Raw genomic sequence first — 25,239 nt, 5'->3', positions numbered from 1 at the left:
TAAGAAACAGATCTCTGAAACTGGCTAGCTGGTTTAGAGGTAAAGCAGTTGTTTCTTTTCTTGTCAGTCCTTCATCGCCTCAGCCCCAGGGGAATTAGGATGTACCACCTTCTGTTTAAAAGCCCAAACACTTCAAACTGTTATCCTCCTGTTGAGTTTGAAAGGGGGACGTTATTAGCTCTGTCTTGATGTAGCCGGGGCTCTGAAAGTCTATTTGGATAACACTGAAGATTGGAGGAAATGTGACTCTGTCTGTGTGTTTTAAGCCCCTAAGGTAAGATCATAAAGCGTCTGGGGCAGTAAGAGCCAAATAGTTGAAGTCATACATTAATTATGGTCATGAATCATTTTTATTTTTAAAGTCTTTACCATTTGACACAGTTGTTTGCATAGTACCAGTGAGTTTTAGGCAGCCTTTTCCTGCTTTTAAAGTAACAGGCTATTTTGTTAATTTCTGTTCTAGGTTGATAATACCTATCATTATTAGAATTCTGATAATGTTTTCGGTAAAAATTACTTGTTTCCTTACTCAAATGAGTGGTCCTTAATTTATGTGATCTTTGAATATAATGTTTTGAAATTATAAATATAGAAAATTATTATGTTAATCTTTCAATCTCCCACTGATATCAATAAAAATAACTAGATCTTGAGACTGTGCTTTTATATTCGGGGATTAGTCAGCAAACATTTTTGGAGTGCCTCCTTTGTGCCATATTTTGTTCTAAGCATTGGAAATTGTATATAAAATGTGAACCCCCCCCCCCCCGAAAGATCTAGTAAAGAAATAGACAAGGAAATAAACAGTTTTTGTGAAATGTATTTCTGTAATTTTTGTTAGTGACGTTTTATACAACAGATGCCACAGATTTCCAGAGGAAAGAGTTCTTCTACCTATCTGGAATAGTCAGGGAAAGCCTTTGAAGAAGAGGTTATACTTGAGCTGCCTCTTAATGGATTTAGGCATGTACTTATCTGAGACAGAGAAAACATATAGACAGACAGAACAGCACACTCAAAGGTACAGAAGCCAAGAAATGGCATGAGGTGTTTGGAGAATCGTCAGTAGTTCAGTATTGCTGGAGTTGAGCATATAAGGTAACAGATATCAGGAAATGAGGCTGGAGGTGTATACTGGGACTACATCACAAGGGCTTTTCTTTGCTTTTAGATTTCTTTAGAGCCACCTTTGTAAGAGAGTATTACTATCAAGAGAGCACATACACATACATACCCAGAACAAGAAGCAATAGAACGGAATATAATCTCTTCTATTGGATTCCTTATGAGCCCAGAGGAAGTTGCTGAATAACTCATTTCATGAGGAAACTAGCTATAATAATATAATAAGAGTTACTCCCTGTTAGGTGATCTAAGAAATCCTTAATAATTACCAGGCAATTTCCAGAAGTGCAGAATATGTCATATTTTTAGTGTGTAGAATAATAATAATAATAATAATAATAATAATAATAATAATGATGATGATGATGGCAGAGGTATTGCTGTTATCAAATCCCTAGTAAAATTAACCTCATATATAGGATAACTTTCAAATTAGGATTTTTGACAAATTTTTTTAAAACAAGTAAAATTTACACGCAGCAAAATTCTTAGATCTTAAGGTTAAATTCTGTGGATAATACCCATGTACTTTTCACCCCAATCAAGATAGAGAACACTTCCTTCTCCTCAGATAGTTTCTTTGTTCCCTCTACTCTCTACCAGTCAATCTTGCCCCACATAGGCAACTAGCCACTCTTTAGGATTCTGTTACCATAGATTCTTTTTAACTTTTCTTAAGCTGTATATAAATGTGATCATATAGTATGTACTTTTGTTTCTGGCTCTTTTCATTAAAGATAATATTTCTGAGATTCATTCATATCGTGAATGAATATCAGTGGTGTGTTTCTTTTTATTGGTGAGTCCAATTTCATTGTATATCACAATTTGTTTATTCTCCTGTTTAATGGACATTTGGGTTGTTTTCTATGTGCTATTGGCATATCAGTGAGAGGGACTGACCCTCAGGCTGACTGGTTGTGAAGACTGGCTGTGACTATAGTGGAGGAGCTGTTTTTCAGGGGTTGACTCCATGGAGGAGAATTCGCTTTCATGGGGCTCTGGTGTCTGCCAAGTCTACCTTGCTATTTGTGGAGGTGGTTGTGTGGTGCTTTTGTGTGGTCCAAGGCTGGCCACTGGGTGTGTTGGTTCCGGAGCCTTGTGGGAGAGGCTCCTTTGTAGGCCAACATTAGCTGATGCCTGTGCCCTGTCTAGGGGCACTTAATATGAGCTACAAAGTGATCTGCAGATGGTTGCCAGTTGTTCTGGGCTTGGGCTTGGAAGTGCTTGGGAAAGGCTAAGTTTCAAACTGAGGCTGGCTGTCATTAGTACTGGGCTTAGGGCCACTTAGCAAGAAGGTATGGGGCACGCCGAGGCTAAATATTGCTTGTTTGAGATCTGTAAACCTTTGAGAGATTTTAGGAAAGTTTACAGCATGAGCTAAGATAGGCTGTTTGTATGGAAAGGCCTCTGGAAGAGTCTTGGGTGGGCCTGCAGATTGGGTGGGGTAGGGTCTTGGAAACACCAGGGCCAGGTGAATGGTATGGTAGCTAGGTTGATGGTGTCTCAGATATGGCAGCTGTCTTTGTGTGCAGGCCGGGTGAGGAGAGGGCTCAGCACTTCTGTCGGGAGAAAGCTGTCCCTCTAGCCCTCACCCTGAAGACAGACAATTCAATTCCTCCCTGTCCTTGTTGGCTTTTGAGCTGCTACCCCAGCTCTGGAGCTCAGAGTAAGTGAGTCCATCAGCAAGTAAGTCCATGTGCAGGCTCTTTAAGAGGAATCTCTGGGACTCTAGCTGCCCTCCATCTCTCTTGGCTATAATCTCTTCCGATTTTCCTAGCAAGAAGTTACGGGGACTTCTCTCCCCAGCTCTGGAACCTTGGGCTGGAGAGCCTGGTGTGGGGCTGGGACCCCTTGCTTCTTAGGGGGACCTCCACAGCCAAGATTTTTAACCACCACACATGGGTGTGAGATCAACATGTTCCACGTCTCTGCAGCTCCTATCAGTATCAAAGTGGCTTCTTCTGTGTATCCTTAGTTATGGGACTTGTGTTCAGCTAGACATCAGAAAATTCTCAATGAAGGTTGTTCTGTAGTTGTAATTTTGATGTGGTTGTGGGAGGAGGCAAGCACAGCATTTACCTACTCCACCATCTTGACTGGAAGCTTGAAATTTAACCATTTTTAATATGTAAGTATATACATATATATGTATGCATATATGTACATGTATGTGTGTATATATGTGTATATATACATATATGTATCCACACATTTGAAGACAAAGAGATCAAGTAAAACAAACCTATAATTAAGTTAAAAATGAAAATAATAATTTTTTTTTTTTTTTTTAGTTTTGGGTTTTTTTTATTTTAATGGATGCCTTAGGGTTCACTGGATATATCTTTAACTTATCACAGTTGAACTTCAAGGTATATTTTACCACTTTATGTAAAGTATGAAAACCTCACAATAGTATACTTCCATTTTTTCCTTTCAGCATTTGTCATACACTTCACTTTTACAGTGTTATAAAACCCACATTTTAAATCCCAAAAATAAAACAAAAATTGTTTTTAGTTTTATTTAAAGTCAATAACCTTGTGAAGTGATTTTAAAAATAAGAAAATAATCATACATTTACCAACGTAGTTACTATTTCCAATGCTCTATATTGTACAGATATGTTTCCATCTGATAAGATTTTCTTTTTCCCTGAAGGACCTCCTTTAGCATGTCTTATAATGCAGGTCTGGTGGTAATTAATACTTCCAGCTTTTTTGTATTTCAGGAAAAGTCTTTATTTTGCCTTAATTTTTTAAAGATTTTTCACAATGTAAAATTCTAGGTTGATAGGTTTTTTTGTTTGTTTGTTTGTTTCAGTACTTTAAAGATATTGTTCCTCTGTCTTCTGTTATATGCTCCAAAGAAAAGTCTACCGTCATTCTTACTTTTGTTCTTCTGTATATCATATGTGTTTTCTTTTTTCTGGCTCCATTAATATTTTCTCTTTATTAGTGGTTTTGAGCAATTTCATTATGATGTGCATTGATGTAATTGTCTTCATTTTCCTTATGCTTAGGGCTTTTTAAGCTTACTGCATTTGTGGGTTTGTTTTCACCAAATTTGGGGAATTTTAACCCTTACTTCTTCAATTAATTTTTTCAATGTTGATGTTTCATGGTGGCTACTATTTTAAATTAGTCTTCCTAACTGAGACTTTTCTTTTTTCTTTATGGATTCCCATAAGTAATAGTCAGCTTTGATGGCAGTGAAGTTCACTTGGTAATTTTAGCAATCCACTAAACTTCTCTTGGGCCTCATTTTCCACATTTTTAAAATGAAAGGATTAGACCAGATCATTTTCTAAGCTCTCTTCCAGACTCCTAAAGGTTCTTCATTTCAGCTCTCAGTGCATCAGAGGCAGTCAAGCAGTTACAGAAAGGATGTTTTTAGAACATTTTGTATTCTATTGTAAGTATGCTAGAGAATTGTGAAACATTCAGTTTGAGTTCATTCTTAATTCAGTTTGTCCTCATTTCATTCCATTTATATCTGTGGCTCTGTGTTGAGAGTTTATAAACTCACTTAAATTTTTGTACAACTTTTATTTCTAGGCTTCATAGAGCCCAGTGTGCAATTAAACAGACTCAGGTAACTGTTCAGAAAATTGGAAAGGAAATTGAAGAAAAACTGAAACTCACATCTACAAGCAATGAGCTGGTATGTTTTTATATGTTTGTCTGTTTAAACTCCTTGATTTCTAAATATGATCAGCATATTCTTCTTATAGTAATTATTTTTTTCCAAAAACTTCAGGTAGTTTTTTTTCTTTCTTTTCTCTTAATGTTTCATTCAGACTTCTGCTGGCATTTAAATGTTGGAAATAAACTTTTCATCTGCTAATAATGTAACATACAAGGTGCTCGCTTTTTCTGCTAGATGAGACTTTAGACAATTACTTAGAAGATAATTTAAAGCTGTTTTTATTGATGTCTTATAATTGTAAACTCCAGGCATGAACTGTATAATGAATGAAAGATAGCTGCCAGAAGAAAAACAAAAAACTTTAGGGCCTAACCTATTGTTGAAATATAAATTTAAAATTATTTGGATTAAACTTAATAAGCTGGTTTATAGACAGTGTTCTCTTTTGGGAAAGATTGTTTTAACAAGTCCTTGAGAAAGAAATAGAAATTCCATTCCAAAAGGACAGATTTAAGATACTAATATATCTTGGTTGTTCTTTCTAGTGGAGAAAAAAATATTAATTTTGGAATGAAGAGTCTGTCTTTGTAAGCAGAATAGTGGTTATAACTAATAAATTGAGTTTTTTTCAAAATGAAGCCACATGACTATGGATAGCTTTTGATGAAATTTGTGCTATGGCTTATGATACTTAAAATCCAAATGCTAAATGAAATCCTGACTAAAATTTTTTAAGTATTTACACATTCATTATCATAAATAGGCAGTATCTTCCAGATATCATTTATAGTACTGTCAACTTGGCAGAGGACCTTTTATTCCCAAATGGAAATTTCATGTTACCTTGAAGATTTGCCCAAGATAATTATTTAATAGATGAACTGTAGAAAAGCAGCACCACAATTAACCTATTAAGATTTATCTTTCTTGGAATTTGAAATTAATGAATGAAAACCTATTTAAACTATATAAAATTGCTGATTTTGACCTATAAGTGACAGTTTCATATAGTTCAACCTAATATATAAAATGGCAAGTACTGTACCTGGCACATAGCAGGCATACGAAATATGATATCTGCGATAACTATGGTAGTGAGCTGGGAAGGATTCCCTCTTCTGTTTTCTGGAAGAATGTGTGTATAATTGGAATCATTATTAAATGTCGGTAGAATTTGCCAGTGAAACCATCTGGGTGTGGAGCTTTCTTTGTGGATTTTGAATTTAGTTCTTTAATACTTATATGGTTATTGAAGTTACCTATTTAAGCTTTGGTAGCTTATTCAAGGATTTGTCCATTTCATTTAAGAGGTCAGTCTTTTTAATTTCACCTCTTCTAATGGATATACAGTGTTTTCCTATTTTGGTTTATAATAACATTTCTATAATGAACATTTTTTATTCTTTATTGGTCATATGTCTCTAAGAAGTATAGGTTTAAATATTTAATAATAAAAAATATTTAAATATTTTTGTCCATTAAAAAGATAAACTCTTTATTTAGATTTACAGAAAACTTGCAAAGAAAGTTCAGAGTTTCCATAAACTTTTTATCCAGTTTCCTCTAAGTTAACCTCTTATATAACTATGTTACATTTGATGTGGTACATGTGATGTAGTACATTATCAAATCAAGAAATTAACGCTGATACATTACTATTCACTATGGACTTTTTATTCAGGTTTCACCAGTGTTTCTACTAATTCTTTTTTACATAACTAAACTTTTTATTTTATAACAGCTTTAGGTTTATGGAATTATTACAAAGATAGTGTGGAGAGTTACCCCACATACCCCACACCAGTTTCTCTGTTATTAACATCTTACCTTAGTATGGTACATTTGTCACAATTAATAAAGCTGTATTGATAAATCATCATTAACTAAAGTTCATCCTTTATTCAGATTTCCTGAAATTTTACCAAATTTTCCTTTTCTCTTCCAGAGTCCCATTTAGGAAACCATACTACATTTAGTAGTCATGCTTTTTCAGATCCTTCTAGGTTGTAAAAATTTCTCAGACTTTCATTATGTACCACATCCTCTTTATCCAGTCATCATTTGTAGGACACTTAGGTGGCTTCCATGCCTTGGCCACAGAAAATAATGCTCCTATGAATGTCGGTGTGTATATATCTTTTCTGATCAATGTTTTCAAGTTTTTTGGGTAAATAGAGGGATTGCTGGATCGTATGGTAGATCAATTCTTAGTTTTTTGAGAAACCTCCATACTGTTTTCCATAGTAGTTTGCAGTCCCACCAGCAGTGTACAAGGGTTCTTTTTTCTCTGCATCCTCTCCAACACTTGTTACTACTTGTTCTGTTGATAATAGCCATTCTAACAGGTGTGAGATGGTATCTCATTGTGGTTTTGATTTGCATTTCCCTAGTGAAGTTGAGCTTCCTTTCATATGTTTGTTGGCCATTTGTATGTCTTCTTGGGAGAAGTGTTTATTCACATCTTCTGCCCATTTTTTATTTGGTGCATTTGTTGTTGAGTTGTATGAGTTCTTTCTATATTTTGGATATTTGGCCCTTATTGGAGGTGTTGTTTGCAAATACATTTTCCCATTTGGATGACTGTCTCTTTGCCTTGTTGACAGTTTCTTTTGCTATGCAGAGGCTTTTAGTTTGATATAGTCCCATTCATTTACTTTTGCTTTTGCTTCCCTTGCCTTTGAGGTCAAATTTATAAAATCTTTAAGCCCAAGGTCTAAAAGTTTAGTACCTGTGTTTTCTTCTTTGCAATTTATTGTTTCAGGTCTGATATTCAGGTAAGCCTGCTGGAATTTTGATAAGGATTTGTGGATCAATTTGTGGAGACTTGCCATCTTAACAGTATCAAATTCAATTCTCTAAATAATATCTTGTGTTTTTCACTAGAGATTATGACATCTTTTGTTAGAGTCCTTTCTGAGTGTTTTATGGTAGGGTATTTTTTTGGCATTATTGCAAATAGAGATTGTTTTTGCATTTTTATTTCTCATATGTTTGCTACTAGTGTACCTTTTAATTTATTAAATTCACCTTACAATCTTGTATTTTAGTTTCATAAATATGTTGTAGATTTCTTGGGATTTTCTATATAAACATTGTACCTTCAAACTTGAACTGCTTTATGTGCCTTATTTAATTTTTCTTCCTTATTTCAGTAGCACAGTGTTAAATAAAAGTGATAAAAATGAAAATCCTTTCCTGTTCCTGATTTATAGGAGGAGGTGATTCATCTTTTCTCCATTAACTATAGTGGTAGCAATGCCATTTATTGGTTTGGGGAAGTTCCCTCTTATTTCTAGTTTCTGAGAGTTTTTATCATGAATGGATGTTTAATTTTGTCAAATACTTTTTCTGCACGTATTGAAATATGTGATTTTTCTCCTCGATTCTGTTCATATGTATAGTTGAACTACATTGATTTAATTTCAAATTTTTAACTAACATTGCAAATCTAGAATAAACCTGAATTGATTACGATATATAATCTTTTTTGGATCTTGCTAGGTTTGATCTCGTAATAATTTAAGGATTTTTGAGCTTATATTTATTAGAGATATTGGGACGCAATGTTTTTAATTACTTTATCAGATTGGTATTAGGAATATGGTACTCTGGTAAAATTATTTGGACAATGTTTCTTTTTCCTAGTCCATCTTGACCAGAAGCAGAAGTATCCTGGACTTTTAATATTTTCTGGTACTATACTGAGAATTCATATGCTTATGAGAATACTTTATGCATTATGAGAATATTTTACTTATTCTCACTCAGCATATTTATAATAGTGGCTTTAAAGTCTTTGTCTGATATTTCTAACATCTGGATCATCTCAGAGTTGTCTTTTCCCTAGAGAGTGAGTCACATTTTCCTGGCTGCTTGTATGTTGGGTAATATTGATTGCATAGTATCCTGGACATTGTGCGTGTAATCTTGTGGAACTTCCGGATTTGCTACTTTGCTCTGAATAATATTGGTTTTTATTTTAGTAGATAGTTAACTTGATTAGGCTAGTCTACAATGAACATTGGCTCAGATTTTAGTTTAGTATTTTTACCCTTCGGCATACTAAACGTGTATGTTTGCTCGTGCATTTGTAGTTTAGAATTTGGAGACTCACACTGAATTTAAACAATTTGGGGATGCCTATTATCTGGCTTCCTCCATTCTGGTGGCTTTGCTTACTTGATCTCTTTTGGTTCTTCTGGCCAGAAATATAGTTGTCTTTCTTTTGGAGTTTGACCACAGTCATCTTCAGGGCAAAGCCACAGAAAAGGGGAAATTCACTCTGTGTGTTGGTTGCTTATACCAGGTTCTTCCAAAATCTGCCTACCAATGACCAATCTCCAGAACCCTCAATCAGTAGCTTTTTGTATTTTATCTAGAGTCGATAGCTATTATTTATGGGAGGACCAGTTTGTTAGGTGCTTTCTCTTATACCAGAGGAGAACTCCCATCTATTTTATTATGATAAACTTTTTGCTTTATCTCCCAAGGTGGATCTGGGTTCTAGGCATGATGTCGCCACTGAGTCTATGAAATTAATGAGTTGGATTAAATATTTTCTGAGGAAAATTTTTCCCTTCTTTAGTGGTTGAGTAAGTGTGGGTGCAATAGAAACAACTTATAAATGACATTTAAAAGCAAAATTGTTAACTTATAGGACAACTGTGAACTTTCTTTTCAGATTGTTAATTATTTTCAATATTGGTGGGAAAACTAATATAGATAAATATGCCCTGAGCCACCAGTTCTCAAACTTTTTGATCTCCAGACCCTTTTATGCTCTTAAAAGTTGTAAAGATCTCGGAGAACTCAGGCTATATCTATTGATAATCCCTACATTAATTAAAGACCAGTGGATTTTCATATATACTTCTGCAATCTATCTGTTGTGATATTACAAATCTTATAGACTCTGAAAAACTCCACTATACAGTAATGAGAAAATGAGAGTAAAAAGGGGAAATAATAGCTTAATGTTATTATGAAAATATTTTTGATCTCATAGATTGAAATGGTCTCAGGAACCCTCATGGTTTCCTGGATGATGCTTTGAGAAATTTTGCTTAAGGCATTTTTGCTCCAATGTAATCTATGAGAAGAAAATTGTTTTCTCTAATGCATCATATACAAATTAGTCTGTCATTCTGAAATGACTTTTTAACATGCCCATCACTGCCTTTGTAAAGACCCATAAATAGGAATATGTGTGTTTTCAAGTAAATGAAATGTATCTTCAGATAAGAGAATATTGTATAAAAACACTAAAATCCAATTAAAGCGATTCATTGGAGATAGATACACATATTACATTACCTATACATGGAATAAACAGATAAATGGAATAGAACACAGAAACCCATTAGAAGATACTTGCAGAACATTAGGATCTTTGAGCATTTGCCTTAGATATATTAGAAAGGGTCAGAAGCAGATCTCACTTGGGCAGGGTTTGTTTACTCATCAGAAATTAGAGCTCACAGTCCTGGGTTTAAATGACTTGATATGTTTCTGTAAATGGGCCAGTTTCTGCACATGGTTTGAAACACAAACACAGTATTTATGCGCTTTCCTCGATTAGCTTAGAATTTAGATTAACTGGTATCCTTAGTTCTTTGATTCTAGAAAACATATCTGAATTTGAGCATCTACCCTGCAATAGAACTGCTTAATCCACTACCTTTGTATATCTCTTTATTCTGAAGGTTTGATTTTTTTTTCTAGTTCTTCCCCTTGCCCAGGTAGAATTCAGTTGATATATTTTGTGGAAAACTTCAAGTTAAGGAAATTGAACACTTACTTCTTTGTGGGAAAAGGTTGCTTCCTAAAAATACACATATTTCTTTCCTCCGTGTTGTAAAAATTCCTAGGACTTCCTGATCACAGTATTGGATTATTAAAGAAATGCAAATTGTTTCTTGTTGTTTGTTTTTTTCTTCTTTAATGATAAGTAATCTCATTGACTTTCAGTCTTTGTTTGTACAGTGGGTTGCCAGGCAAAATATCTTTTGTCTCTGCTAGACCCAAACTCTTAGAAAGCAGAAACCATTTCTCATTCATTGAAAAGCACATAGTAGGCTGGTTATTAAATGTTTGCTTTGTTCAGGAAAAATTGATTAGCAATATTTCCATATTTCATAGAGTTCCTCAGTCAAATATAATAATGATGATTGGAAATAAGCTTTTCTGCGTATTTTCTTGGCTTACATGTCTTTAACAGATGGTCATGCCATCTGTTTAGAATGAGTATTTCAGAGATGAGGCATTTTGGGTGAGAAATGATAGCTATAAAGTGTTTTCCTCACAACTGTCAAGTCATTTTCACGCCATTCCTTCAACAAGGCCATACCACTACTCATTTTGCCAAGTGCCCATGCTTCCTCATTGTCAGTGAATCAAAAAGAGATGCTGACTTTTTTCTTTTAAAGTTTTCCACTAACTTATCCCAGGGCTTAGTAACCTATTAAGTTTATTTAATGAATGGATTTTTTTTCTATTACAATTTAAATTAGTATATTTCTTAGGACAGACAAGAATTTACTAGGTACAGCCAGATTGCTGTTTCATTAAGATTCATGTCATGGAAAATCAAGAAAAGTATATTACTGACACTATTAATAAAGAACAGGAGAGAAGAGTACATACATTCTTAATGCAGTAATTGTGTATAAATGCAAACATGCAAGCACACACATGTTCATTTTGGGGGCAGGATTTCAGATTTTATCTGGAGGCAAATTCTGACAAAGTATTTGTATTAAAAGGGAGCCTGAATAAAGTTTAAACCATTGTTTTATAGGTTTAATTAGGAAATATTTTTATGGAAAGATAAGTTAACAAACTTATTTAACAAACTTAATAGTATCTCTGTTAGAATGTCTAAGATTTGTTTTATTAAATGAACAGTCTGTAAAATTGACTTTTTTGAAAGTACAGTGCCATCATTTAAAAAATAAACTTTATTCAGAGTAGAATTAGGTATACAGAAAAATTCTGCAGAGAGTACAGAAATTTTCCATTTCTCCTTTTTTCCCCCAATTTTTTTTATTATTACCATCTTATGTTAGTGTACATTTGTTACAATTATTCAATCAATAGCAATACAGTTTCTTAACTAAAGTCTGTAATTTACAATAGGGTTTACTCTTTGAGTTGTACATTCTATGGTTTTTTATAAATGCACAGTGTTATGTATTCACCATTATAGTATCATACATCATATTTTCATTGGCCTAAAAATTCCATGTGCTCTACCTGTTCATCCTTTTCTCCCTTCCTCAGAACCTCTGGCAACCTCTGATCTATTTACTCTTTCCATAGAGTTGGAATCATATAGTATGTAGCTTTTTCAGATTGACTGCTTTTAAGGCTCCTCCATGTCTTTTCATAGTTCATTTCTTTTTATTGCTGAATAATATTTTATTGTACAGATATACTAGCTTTTTTTTTTTTTTTTTTAATCTGTTGACCTATTGAAGTACGTCTTGGTTGCTTACAAGGTTTTTGCAACTATGAATAAAGCTGCTCTACATATTCATGTGCACTTTTTGATTTTGGGGGGGAACATAAGTTTTCAACTCATCTGGATAATTGTCTAGGAAGGCAATTGCTGGATCATACATTGAGCCTATGTTTAGTTTTATAAGAAACTACCAAACCATCTTCTAAAGTGACTGTACCATTTTGTATTGACACTAACAATGAATGCAAGTTTCTGTTGCTCCACATCCTTGCCAGCATTTGGTATTGTTAGTATTTTGGATTTTAACTATTTTAATAGGTATGTAATGGTATCTAATTATTATTTTAATTTGCAATTCCTTAGTGATATGTTGAACATCTTTTTATATGCTTATTTACCATTTGTATGTCTTCTTTGATGAGGTGATAGTTCAGATCTTTTGCCCATTTTTAATTGGGTTGTTTTATTGTTGAGTTTTTAGAGTTCTTTACATATCTTGAACACCATTTCTATCAGATAAGTGGTTTTCAAATATATCCTCTCTGCCTGTAGCTTGTCTTTTCATTCTTTTAATAGTGATTTTTGCAGAGCAGTAGTTTTAATGAAATTCAGCTTATCGATTTTTTCTTTAATAGATCATACATTTGGTATTGTATGTAAAAAATAATCTCCAAGCTCAGGGTCACCTAGATTTTCTCCAGTGTTATCTTATAAAAGTTGTATAATAATTTTTTATTTCACATTTAGGTCTGTAATCCATTTTGAGTTAATTTTTGTGAAGGATGTAAGGTCTGTATCTAAATATTTTGTTTTGTTTTACTTGTGGCTGTCCAGTGGTTCTAGCATCATTTGGTGAAAAGGCTATCTTTTCTCCATTGAATTGCTTTTGCTCTTTTAAAAGATTAGTTGACTGCATTTGTGTGTATCTGTTTCTGGGCTCTTAACTCTGTTCCACTGATATATTTGTCTCTTCTTTCATCCATACCACACTGTCTTGATTACTGTATCTTTATAGTAAGTCTTGATACTGGATAGTGTCAGTCTTCCAACTTCATTCTTCTCTTTCAGTATTGAGTTGGCTATTTTGGGTTTTTTGCCTTTCTATGTAAACTTTGGAATCAATTTGTTGATATCCAAAAAATAATTTTCTGAGATTTCACTGAATCTGTAGATCAAGTGGGAAAATTTGATATCTTAATATCTTTTTCCTGTCCATGAACATGGACATTCTCTCCATTTATTTGGATCCCCTTTGATTTCTGTCATCAGAGTTTTGTAGTTTTCTTCATTATATCTTGTACACATTTTTTTAGCTTTATATCTAATTATTCTATTTTTATGCTAATGTAATTGATATTGTGCTTAATTTCAAATTCCAGTTGTGTCTTGCTATTACATAAGAAAGCAATTGACTTTTGTGTTATTAACTTTGAATCATGCAACTTTGCTATAATCTTTTATTTGTTCCAGGAGGGTATTTTTGGGGATGGGGTGTCGATTCTGTGGGATTTTTTGTATAGACAATTATATAATCTATAAACAAAGATGATTTTATTTCTTCCTTTTCAATCTATATAGCTTTTATTTCCTTTTCTTGCCTTATTGCCTAGCTAGTACTTCTAGAACATGTTTAAGAGAGTGGTTAAAAGGGACATCTTTAATTTGTTCTCCAACTTAGGAAGAAAGCATCTGGTTTCTCACTATTAAATACGGTGATAGCTATACGTTTTTTGGCAAATGTTCTTTACCAACTTAGGAAATTCTTTACTCTCAGTTTGCTGAGAGTTTGTTTGTTTGTTTTATCATAAATGGGTATTGAATCTTGTCACATCTTTTTCAACATCTATTGATAAGATTATATGATTTTTTTTCTTTAGCCTGGTTTATGTGGTGAATTCCGTTAGTTGATTATTAAAAGTCAGACTTGCCTTGCATACCTAGAATAAATTCCATTTGGCCACAATATATAATTCTTATACATTGTTGGATTTGATTTGCTAATATTTTGTTGAGGAATTAGCATCTATGTTCATGAGAGATATTGGTTTATATTTTCCTTTCTAGTGCTATCTTTGTCTGGCTTTGGTATTAGGAGGATGCTAGCCTCATAGAGAGTTTGGAAGTTTTTCTATATCATGGAAGAGATTTTAAAGAACTAGTATTATTCTTATTTAAATGTTTGGTAAAATTCACCTAGATGATGAAACCATCTACATCTGGTGCTTTCCATTTTGGAAGGTTTGATTCGATTTCATATATATATGTATATAGGCCTATTCAGATTATCTATTTTTTCCTAGAACGAATTGGTCCATTTCATCTAAATTATCAAATTTGTGGGCAGAGGGAAAAGTTGTTTCTAGTATTAGTTATTATTTTAATGTTTATGGAATCAGTTGTGATGGTTCCTTTTCATTCCTCATATTAATAATTTATATCTTCTCTCTTCTTGGTTAACCAGGCTAGCATTTTATCACTTGTATTGAACTTATCAAAAAACCAGCTTTTGGTTTCATTTATTTGGGGATTTTCTCCATTTAATTTATTCTGTTTGGGATTCATTAACTTCTTGAATCTGTAGATATATTTCTTTTGCCTAATTTGATAAGTTTTAGCTATTATTTCAACAAGCACTTTTTCACTCCTGCCCTTTCATCTTTCCTCCTGGTACATGATGATACAAATGATAGATCTTGTGGCTTTGTTCATTTTTTTTTTTTTTGCAGTCTATTTACTCTCTGTTGTTTAGATTGGACAGTTTCTACTGTTCTGTCTTTCAGCTTAAAAATTCTTTTCTCTATCTCCTACATTCTGGCTCTTGGGCTCATTCACTATGTTTTCCTTTTCCTTTTTTTAAAAAAAATTTTAGCATCTATTGAGTTTATTCAGCATAACCACAGAGGTATTGTCTTCATGCCATCACATACAGACACAAACACAGATACAGCACAATATCTATCTATATTTAGCTCGGTGCATTCTTTCTGAGGCTCATTTATATATGTCTTCATATGCCACAGCCCATTGTTTAAATAATTCCTTTGTTGGCTCTCAAATCTCAATATTATGATTCCAACGCACAGAACATGTTGTTTTCCTTCTGGCATGATGGCAACAATCATATCTACTGCAGCAGGGTAAAGTTTCGCTCCAGGAATTAAGCCTGGACACATGATACTTGCTCTACTGAGTATAATTTTGATGGGTCCTTTATCAGCTTCCTGGTGTGACAGGATAAAAAGATATTTGTGAAGTAATCTTAGGGTTGGATGAAAAGGCGCTTCTCTTTGTCTAAAAAATAGTAACTCGCCATTTACTGTAAGGATTTCTCTATGTGCATGTCATCATACTATTTTGACAGGATCTTTCTTAGGCATGATTTGATTAAGCCATGGTTCAGTACCTGCAACTTGCTCTGTCAGTTGGTTCTTAACACCCTTTATCACTGAGGTTTTCAACTAGATGTAGTTGGACACATTTTCTTTTTCATCAGATTTCTTCAACGTGATCCAAGATGAAGAGTGTGGCAATAGGGAAGGGCCCAGAATGGGGAAATAATTGAATTATCAAGGATCCAGCAGATCCCCTTACATGAGGAAGGTACTGACAGTCGGACCTATTGTTATTATCCTAGTCCTGTTCTAGTTATTTTCAGTTCTGAAATTTCTATTTGATTCTTCTTAATATCTTCTTTTTCTCTACTGAGACTTTGTTTCTTTGCAAACATATTCTGTTTTTTCATTATTTTTTAAGCATGTTTTTAATTGCTGTTGAAGCATTTTTATGATGGCTGCTCTCAGGTCTTTGTCAGGTGATTTTAACATGTCTGTCTTCTCAAGTTGACATCTATTGATTACCCTTTTTCATTTACTTTGACATCTTCCTGTTTTTTGTTATGAGTGATTTTTGATGGAAATTTATACATTTGGAGTATTATTTTATGAGTCTCTGGATTTTATTCAAAATTTCTGTTTTACCTGGATTCTTCTGACAGCTCTCCTTCTAGTAGGGGAAGGGAAAGGCACCATCTCATTACTGCTAGGTGGGTGTAGAAGTTCAGGTTCTCCAGTTCCTTCAGTTGACACCCAAATGATATGTGTGTGTGTGCGCACTTATTACTTCTGGCTGGGAGTGGGAGTTCCAGCTCTCCACTAGGCCTCCAATAATGCCTACCTGGCTGGGAGAAGAATGAGTGCCTTGATTCTGCTCCCCAGATGGCCTCCACTGATATCATGAGGAATAAGGTGGCCTACTAGTGCTGCTTAGTAGTGAAGGTTCTGATTTTTCACTAGGCCTTCTCTGATGTCACCCAGCAGGGACGGGGAGGGTTATCTCATTACTGCTGCAAGTCCAGGCTTCCTCCATATGGGGAAGCTTAGTTGGTTACTGCCTGGAAGGAATGAAAGCCCTAGGTTCCTGCTTGGCCTGCTCTGAAATCTGCAGGATATTAGAGTACCTTGATTCAATTTGGCAAGGATGGAAATTTATGTTTTTTCTATAGATTTGCCTCTTCTGGACATTTTGTGTAAATAAAGTCTGTGTCCCTTATAAACTGGCTTCTTTTACTTAGCATAATGTTTTCAAGGCTCATCTATGTTGTGGCATATATCAGTACTTTATTTCTTTTTCTTGCCAAATAATATTCCGTTTATAGATATGCCACATTTTATTTATCCATTTACCAGATGATGGACATTTGGATTAATTCCACGGTTTGACTATTATGAATAATGCTATTATGAACATTCATATTCAGGTTTTTGTGTGGACATGTTTTTAGTTCTCTTGGGTATAAACCTAAGAATGGGATTGTTGGGTCCTTTGGCAACTCTTTTGTTTAACATTTTAGAACTCCATTTCTTTTTTATTAGTAATTTTCATCTTATTGTATTGTGATATCAGGAAAGAGGTCTGATATATTTTTTAGTGTCTTCTGGATTTTTAGAAAGAACTGTCCTCAGACTATAGATTCATTTTTATTCTTATTCTTTTCTTACATCTGTACTCTTTCCATTAAAATGATGGGTGCTGATAATTAAGTTACATTAATTACCTATGATAACTAAGTTGCCCAGGAGATCTATAAGTTAGATGAGTATTAAAGTGCTTTAAACCATTATTCATTTTGAAACATTATGAATGCATAATTATTCATAATTATGACTTTTATATTCATAAATTTACTTATGCTTTAAATTATTTAGAAAAAAGAAAGTGAGTGCCTGCAATTAAAGATTTTGGTGCTTCGAAATGAACTGGAAAGACAAAAGAAAGCTTTGGGACGGGAGGTGGCGTTTCTGCATAAGCAACAAATTGCATTACAGGACAAAGGTACGTAAAAACACCATACGCATAGTCTAACCTCCACATTTAAGTTTTCCTTTCTTCTCCATAGGCTCAAATAGTCATCTTTGTATAAATTTGCTGATATATTTAAAAAATTTTTTTGAAGTATTTTAGAGTCGATACATACAGAAAATTGTACAAATACACACTCACACACACCATATTTCAGATTTTCAAAGTGAATATGCCTACATAAGCAGTTTCCATCAAGATATGGAGGATTCTGAGGACCCCAGAACCTCGGCAGCTCCCTTCCATCCTGAACATCTCCAGCCGGTCTAACCACTACTTTTACTTATTGTACCAAGATTGACTTTGCCTAATTTTGAACTTTATATAAATAGAATCCTACATATGTACATTTAATGTGCTGGCTTGTGGTCAAGAATTTGGTTTGTAAAATTCATTTCTACCTAAATGTAATGTAGTCTTAGTTTACTCTTACTGCCAATAGTATGCCATTGTATGACTATGAATTTATTCTTGTTTTCGGCATTTCGGTAATTTCTAGTTTGAGACTATTACAGTTAATGCTTCTGTGAATGTTATAGGACATGTTCCTTAATGCTTTTTTATGCATTTCTGTTGGATATAAATCAAGAAATGGAATTACACAGTCATGGTATACCATATCTTCAGCTTTAGTAGCTTGTGTCCAAAAGTTTTCTAAGGTGGTTGTGCCAGTTTACCTCCTCTCCGTCGAGCAGTGTGTGAGATCTGTCCTACATCCCTGTTAGTGTTTAGTACTTTCTGTCTTTTGTATTTTAGCCTTTCTGGTGAGTATGTTGTAGCATTACACTGCAGTTTTAATTTTAAATTTCCCGAAGACTAATGAAGTTGGGCACTACTATCTCATATGTTTCTTGCTGATTAAAATACACTCTGACTCCTTTGTGAAGTACCCGTTGAAGTTCTCCTCCCACCCGCCACCACCATTTTTTATGGGTTTGACATTTTTTTGATAGGTGCTTTTTTATATATTATGCATGTGAATTCTTTGAAATAAGCATTAAAAATATATTCTCCCATTCTGTGGCTTGCTAGTTCCTTCTTTAATGATACCTTTACATGAACAAAAATTCCATTTTATTCATCTTTTCTTTTATATTTTTGGCTTTTTATGACCAGTTTAGGAAATATATGCCTATTTTAATGTCATAAAGATGTTATTCTATGTTTTCTTTTTAGTGTTTTACTACTGTACTTTTCACATATCAATTATTGATCGGGAATTGATTTTTTGGTGTGTAAAACATAAAATAAAAATCAAGATTCATCTTTTTCATGTAGTCATTTGACCCAGCCCCATTTATTGAAGGCCTTCCTTTCTCCACTGCACTGCGGTTTCACTTTTGCCATGTACATACATATCTGTTACAGGACCCTCTGTTCCATTGATCTGTTTTTCTATTCTTTTGTCATTATCGCTGTGTTTAAATTTCTCTTATGTTATAATGGTCTTTTCTAGCTGTTAAAGTTATTCCTCTTAGATGTTCTTAAAGGTCACCTTGGTTATTTATTCTTGTCCTTTTGCATTTTCATATAAAGTTTTACACAAAAGAGAAAATCTTGTTAGGATTTTGATTGGGACTACATTTAATACATTTATCTATACAATTAGGGAATAATAGACATCTTTACAGTGTTGAGTCTTCCAACCCCAGAATATGATACATGCCTTTATTAGATCTTCTTTACAAAACATTATTGAAATAAACTAGTCATTAGCATAGGATGTTCCTCATGACTTATTGAATTTGTTTGTTTTTTGATGTTTTATGATACTATTGTAAATATCTTTAAATTTTATTTTTTACTTGTTGCTGATATATAGAAACACAATCGATTTTTGTCAGTGGTGTTGACTTTTTTTTTTTTTTTAATGCACAAAAAAAAGTTCCTCAAAAGTCTTAGGGACAAATTAGCAGTTGCTGTTATGGTAGTGGCCCTACAGCTGTAGCTCTTGCTGTGGTTATTTATTTATTCACATTGTAAGTCAATTACACTTATAATTAAAGCTATTTAATGAATCTTGAACCAAATCGAAATACTTAGAAGCACTTAAGTCACTAGTATTGGTAACACAAAGAGGGAAAATATGTTTGTCACTTGTGTTTGCAGCTTTGGTTTAGTGTTTACTAGCCAGTAGTGAAGAGATTTGCTAATGTGAATAATACTAGTGGCTTTTTACATATTAAGACTTCTTTTTGGCACTTGACACTTATCTAGGCACTTTGTTCTCAGCCCAGTTAGGATACAGAGTCAGTAATATATGATTTTTAACCTTTGCTACAAGTTTTTCTGAATGACCATAAAGGAATTTCTTAACTTCTGCATCATTTTACATATCTATGCAGTAAGGATAGCAACTCATACTAGTGCCATAGGGATTAATTTGTATAAACATTTGGAAGAAACCAGGTGCCTGTTATATATTTTATGTTTTTGTTTATAAAAATTTATTGGCACAGGCTGATTTCTTGGGTAGAGAAATAAAGATAATTTCTATCCATGCTGCTGACTTGCTGAGTGGCCACATAACTGTGAGGGCCTCATTAACTCCACACCCATGATCTTCCCACTCCCGCACCTCAAAGGCAGTGGTTCCCAACTTGTGGTCTGTAGCAGCTTCCAGCTAGGTCATGAGCAGATCTTTTCAATATTAATGTTCATTAATATATACATTTTCATTTTTGACAGATATTAGTAGTTTAATTTATGATGTTTAATAAAAAACAGATTTCCCCACATTAGTGTGTCAAGCTGGATAACCTTCTCATTAAATAATTATATGTTGATTTACAGGGTCTTTTGCCCTGTCTTAACCCGCAAGTCTTTGAGAAGCAGCAACACTCTATCTAAATTAGTTTGCTTGATATTTGGTTTAGTAAATGGTATGAAACACTGGTCCTGAGGAAATGTGTTTAGTAGAACCTAAATATGTTTTATAAATCTTGATAAAATTCAAGAATTCACTGGTGGCTACGGAGTGATATTAACTTTATAGAAGCAGAATTCCTTAATATTTGTAGGAAGAAGCTGCTTTTTAATGCTATTTGTATCTTGATTGTAACAATAACACCTTTATACTTTATAGTTAGAAAGCGCTTGCACAAAGATGATCATATTTGATCCTTAAAGCATTCCTGAAAGCTAAGGATGGCAAATATTTTTCCCTTCATTTTATATATGAGATACTGAGAATGTAAGTGACTAGGCTAGGTATACACAGATATTTAGGAACACAGTTGAGATGTATACCCGGACCTTCTGTCTCCAAATTCTGTGCTTTTCTCACTGTTCCATGCTATCTAAAGCCTTACAAAATACATTTGTTTGAATCCTAATATATCCTATGAAACAGATAACTTTTGTTGAAATCCCGTAACATGCCAGATGTTTCACTTATGGTATATCATTTAATTATGAAAATAGTCCTGAGAGATAATAATTTTTACCTCTTTTATCCTGGAGTAAAAGAACTTGGGCTCAGAGACATTTCCCAAGGTCATACAAATTACTTACAGATCTAAATTCAAATTTAGAATTCTTTGATTCCAAAGCCTGTCTTGTTTCCACTAGGCAAAATATCGTTGCTTTCTCTAATATGTGTCCAACAGATCAACTAAGTGATGTTTTGCTATTTTTCCATTTGGCCTGTGGACTAATAGATGGTGAACTTTGTTCTGTTATATTCCTTTTTATTACAGGATGGGTGAAGTGAATTTTCCCCAAAGATTTCTTTGATTTGGTCTCATCGAATTAAGAGATCTGAATTAAAGATCTATTATTCTCTCGGTCTGTACTTAGACAAGTCATTCAACTTACTTGGACCTATTTCCTCTTCACAAACCAAACAGAATTTTAAATTATATAGTCAAGATCTCTTACAGCTTATAGATTCTAGTTATCTCAGGATAAGATTGGTAGAAAGGATGGAGATCTGTATGCCTTTTTAATGAATCTCTTTATTCTTCAAAGTTTGATGCCAGTGGTATATTTCTCAGCAATGAAAGATGAAACAAGAAGATTCTCTAACCCAAATATGTCTATAGATGTAGCTTGTTAACTGGAAAGCCATTTGATGGGAATGACCTGTTAGACTTCTGTAACTAGCCATATTCAACTCCTATTTTACAGATTCTTTCATTCATTTTTGTAAGCAGTCACAAAAATAAATACATTGCTTAAGTGACATTGTGTGTAGAAGAGGTTAGATATATCAGATTCCATTGTTCATATCTGGGGAGAGAAATTCCTCTTGGTAATTCCAATGAATAAAAAATTGTGATATTTTTTATTGCCAAAATAAATTATATGAAGTTCCTGTCAGTTATTATTTCTTTTTGTCATTTCACAATAAATATTAGTAATTAAGGTGAACTATATATCCAGTTTCTTCTATTTAATTAGCTTCTGCTTGGTCAGCAAATTGTTGTCCTCTTTTGTCCTGCATCTCAAATAAAAGAAGAATCACGCAGTATATTTAAATTGGTGCTTTAGTTTCTATCAAAGGTCCTAGATTTTCATTTGAAGTTATAAAGATATTAAGTATTACATAACAATTTTCTTCTCTTAGGTCATAAGGTCATAAGGTGATGGTAAATGTGGTTCCTAAATAAACCTCAGATTTTCTTTTCAGAATGATTAATTTTACATATATTTGTAATGATTTATTCCTGTAGTGTCTTAATTGGATTGTAGGAAAGTCATACTATCTCATTTTAATCTCCCTGATTTGAAATGGAATGTATACATATGTGAAAATAGGCCACCTAACAGAAATTTACTTGGTTTGTCATGATTTTTTTTTTCCACTTACTCCCAAAAAACACTGAAAGTGGCATTTATAATTAAATGGTTCAACATGGAAGTAAAAAGAGATTATAAGGCATACAAAGGAAATAGGAAGAATGTTGAGAATATGTATATGTGTGTGCATGCCTTCATCAGTTCTTTTATCTATTATTCATGGAACATCTATGAAGAACCAGGTGCTGTATAAAGAGTTAGAAACAGTGAAAGGTGTGATAACTATATGACAAAGATGTATAGAAAGTGCTATAGGAACACAGAAAGTGCGCATCTGGAAATCAGAACACCAGGTAAAGTAGGTGATACTTGGGCTGGGTCTAGAAGAATATGTAGTAGAGAGAAAGGAGGAGAAGGGGAGACTTTCCAGGTAGAGGGAACAGTTTATATAAAGGCATAGAAGTAGATTAGAGAATTACAGGTAATTCCAGTAAAGCTTCAACTAAGGATACATTTGAGAAAAGGTCCGTAGGAGAGACTAGAGGGGTAAAGAATGGACCTAATCATACAGGAAGTTTATGTTGAAAGGGCTGGAGATCTGTTGAAATAACAAGGAAAGTTTTTAATGACAAAAAATAAATAGGACTGTATCGATGACTATAATCTAGAATGGAGATTAGATGTGTTATGCTTTAGAAAGTTCTCTTTGAGGAGTTGAGTACAAAGAATTGTCATTTAGGCAGTTATTACAGTAATCTAAGCAGTACACAATTAAGATCTAAACTAAACAGATTGGGACTGTTAAAAGAAGAGGGAGTATATTGATTCAAAAGATATTTATATTTATATAGTACACTTTATTGTTAATGGCTTTGTGGATATGATGAGAGAGGGAGAGAAGCAGATTTAGAATAGTTTTCAATTTCTGGTTTGGACAACTGGTCAGATAATTAAATCACTCATCAAGACGAATACTGAAGGAAAAGCAGATGTTGGAGGGAAAGGGAAGAATTAAGACTTTCAATTTTGGATACTTACCTAGTGAGTGAGACCGTAAATAAGAAACCATCAAATAAATTAAATATCAGATTGTGACAAGTACTAGAAACAAGCTGTGGCAAGAGAAGATAAGATGTGAGACCATTTTTACAGAGATTGCTCAGAAAAGGTTTGCTTGAGGAGCTCAGTCTTACAAGAAAAGAATTTCTGGAGTACCTACAGAGAGAACAGCAAGTGAATTAAAGTCTTGAACATAGGAAGGGTCTGGACTGTGAAATAGGAAAGAGGCCACTATACCTTTAACATAATTTGTTAGGAAGAGAATATTATGAGAAGGGGTTGGGAAGAGAAAGAATTCAGAGTATAAATGAAGATACTTGCCTTATCTATTGAGCAGGAGGAGAAGGTTAAGAAAATGGCGCAGGGACAGGTGAGTTCAAATATTAGATAGTAGGTAGGACTATGAAAATCCTGTTTCAGGGTAGTATGAGATAAGGTGATTATATATTGGATTTAAGGGAGGTTTAAGGATTTAGGGGAATGTATGGAGTAATCATCTCTAAGAATGGGAAAGCAAACTAATGAGGAAGTTGTAGTAGGATTGTCGGAAAATGTGCCTGTTCGTGCTTTGTGGTTATTATTTTTAAAGTAAAATGAATCAGGCCAGTTCTGTAATTTTCTCTACCTACCTGGAACTTCATGGAGGCAGGTTGAGATGCAAACATTGAATAAAAGTGAAATTATCTCTGTTTTCAAGAGGAGGAAAATGAAGCTCAGAAAAGCCGAGACTTGTCTAGAGTCTTGAAAACAGCATAGATAGAATTTTACCCAGATCTTTCTGATTTCCTAAGACCATGAGCTTTGCAATACAATACACTATCTCCCAAAGGATATACCTATTGAATTTAAGCACTAAAATAGCTCTGACCTTTATAGCTGTCAAGCCAATTGTGTAGAGTTACGAATATTATTTGCTTCCCATTGCCGGTTACGAGGAAGTATATCAGTTCTTTAGGGAGAAGAAAATCTTCTGTTGGCACTAAATTCTGAGAGGAATTTAGCACTAGTTTCTTATGTGCTAGATATTAAATATCTTAATGAAATATAGTCAATTGCAATTTTGCAAAAGTTACAGCAAGAAATATCTGTTAACCCTCGAGAAAGGCTACATCATAAATCATAGTACAGAAAAGGCATTTCTGCAGGGAGGAAAACTAAAATTGTTGAAGTATATTGCTTTTTGGTCATCTGGCTTGATATAGAAAACCGGAAGAATGACAGTTTATTGGTTTCAACTGTAATGTTGACAGGAGCTGGCCATTAGCCAGTCTGAGACCAAACTCTAAGTGAGAGAGAGAGGCTAGAGAGTCTGTGTTTTGTTTTGTTGATGGGAGCAAAATTTATATTCTCTAGCTATTACATTTACAGGAGACAGCATTGATATTCAGTTATTAAAATTAAAGGGCTTGACGAGTTCTTGCTGAACAGAGGGGCCATCTTACTTAACAGAGTGGAACATTGCTGTATTCAGGGCCAAACATTTTAGAAAGCAATTGGAATATTGTAAACCAAGCACATGCATTTATTTGCTTTTTCTCCCTGTCAATGACCCATTGATAGATACATGCATAAAGAATAAATCTGTGGTGATGGTGAAAATAAAGAAGGTGTCATAGGAATAGCAAAAATTTTGACACAGTTCTCAAAGTCACAAAGTAGATAGGATTGGAAAACTGCAGCCCAGAACACAGATGGAAAAGGCTGCAGTGGAGGTTTCCGGTAGAGCTCTCAGAGTCCTCAACTTTGAATTGAGGAGAATGGTGGAGCAATAGTTAGGGTAGCTGGGCCTGCTGGCCTAGTTTCTTTCCTCTAAGAATTTCAAATAACTTCTTAAAACATTTGCTCCAGCT

The 25,239-nt window shown here is 33.9% G+C and overlaps 1 protein-coding gene across 4 annotated transcripts in view; it reads left to right on the top strand.

The window, feature by feature from the left end:
- Positions 1–25,239, top strand: part of UVRAG (UV radiation resistance associated) — a 249,482-nt gene that overhangs the window by 97,727 nt on the left and 126,516 nt on the right. For all 4 annotated transcript variants that reach the window (XM_016161480.2, XM_036221513.1, XM_016161481.2 and 1 more), the window contains 2 exons: positions 4,683–4,788; positions 17,437–17,563. In XM_016161480.2, coding sequence (XP_016016966.2) covers positions 4,683–4,788; positions 17,437–17,563 — 233 coding nt within the window. The remainder of the gene's footprint in view (positions 1–4,682; positions 4,789–17,436; positions 17,564–25,239) is intronic.

The sequence above is a fragment of the Rousettus aegyptiacus genome, unplaced genomic scaffold (assembly GCF_014176215.1).
Source record: "Rousettus aegyptiacus isolate mRouAeg1 unplaced genomic scaffold, mRouAeg1.p scaffold_m13_p_5, whole genome shotgun sequence".
Classification (NCBI taxonomy): Eukaryota; Metazoa; Chordata; class Mammalia; order Chiroptera; family Pteropodidae; genus Rousettus; species Rousettus aegyptiacus.
The sequence above is the reverse complement of the archived record's forward strand: the minus strand, read 5'-3'. Positions and strand labels throughout refer to the sequence as shown.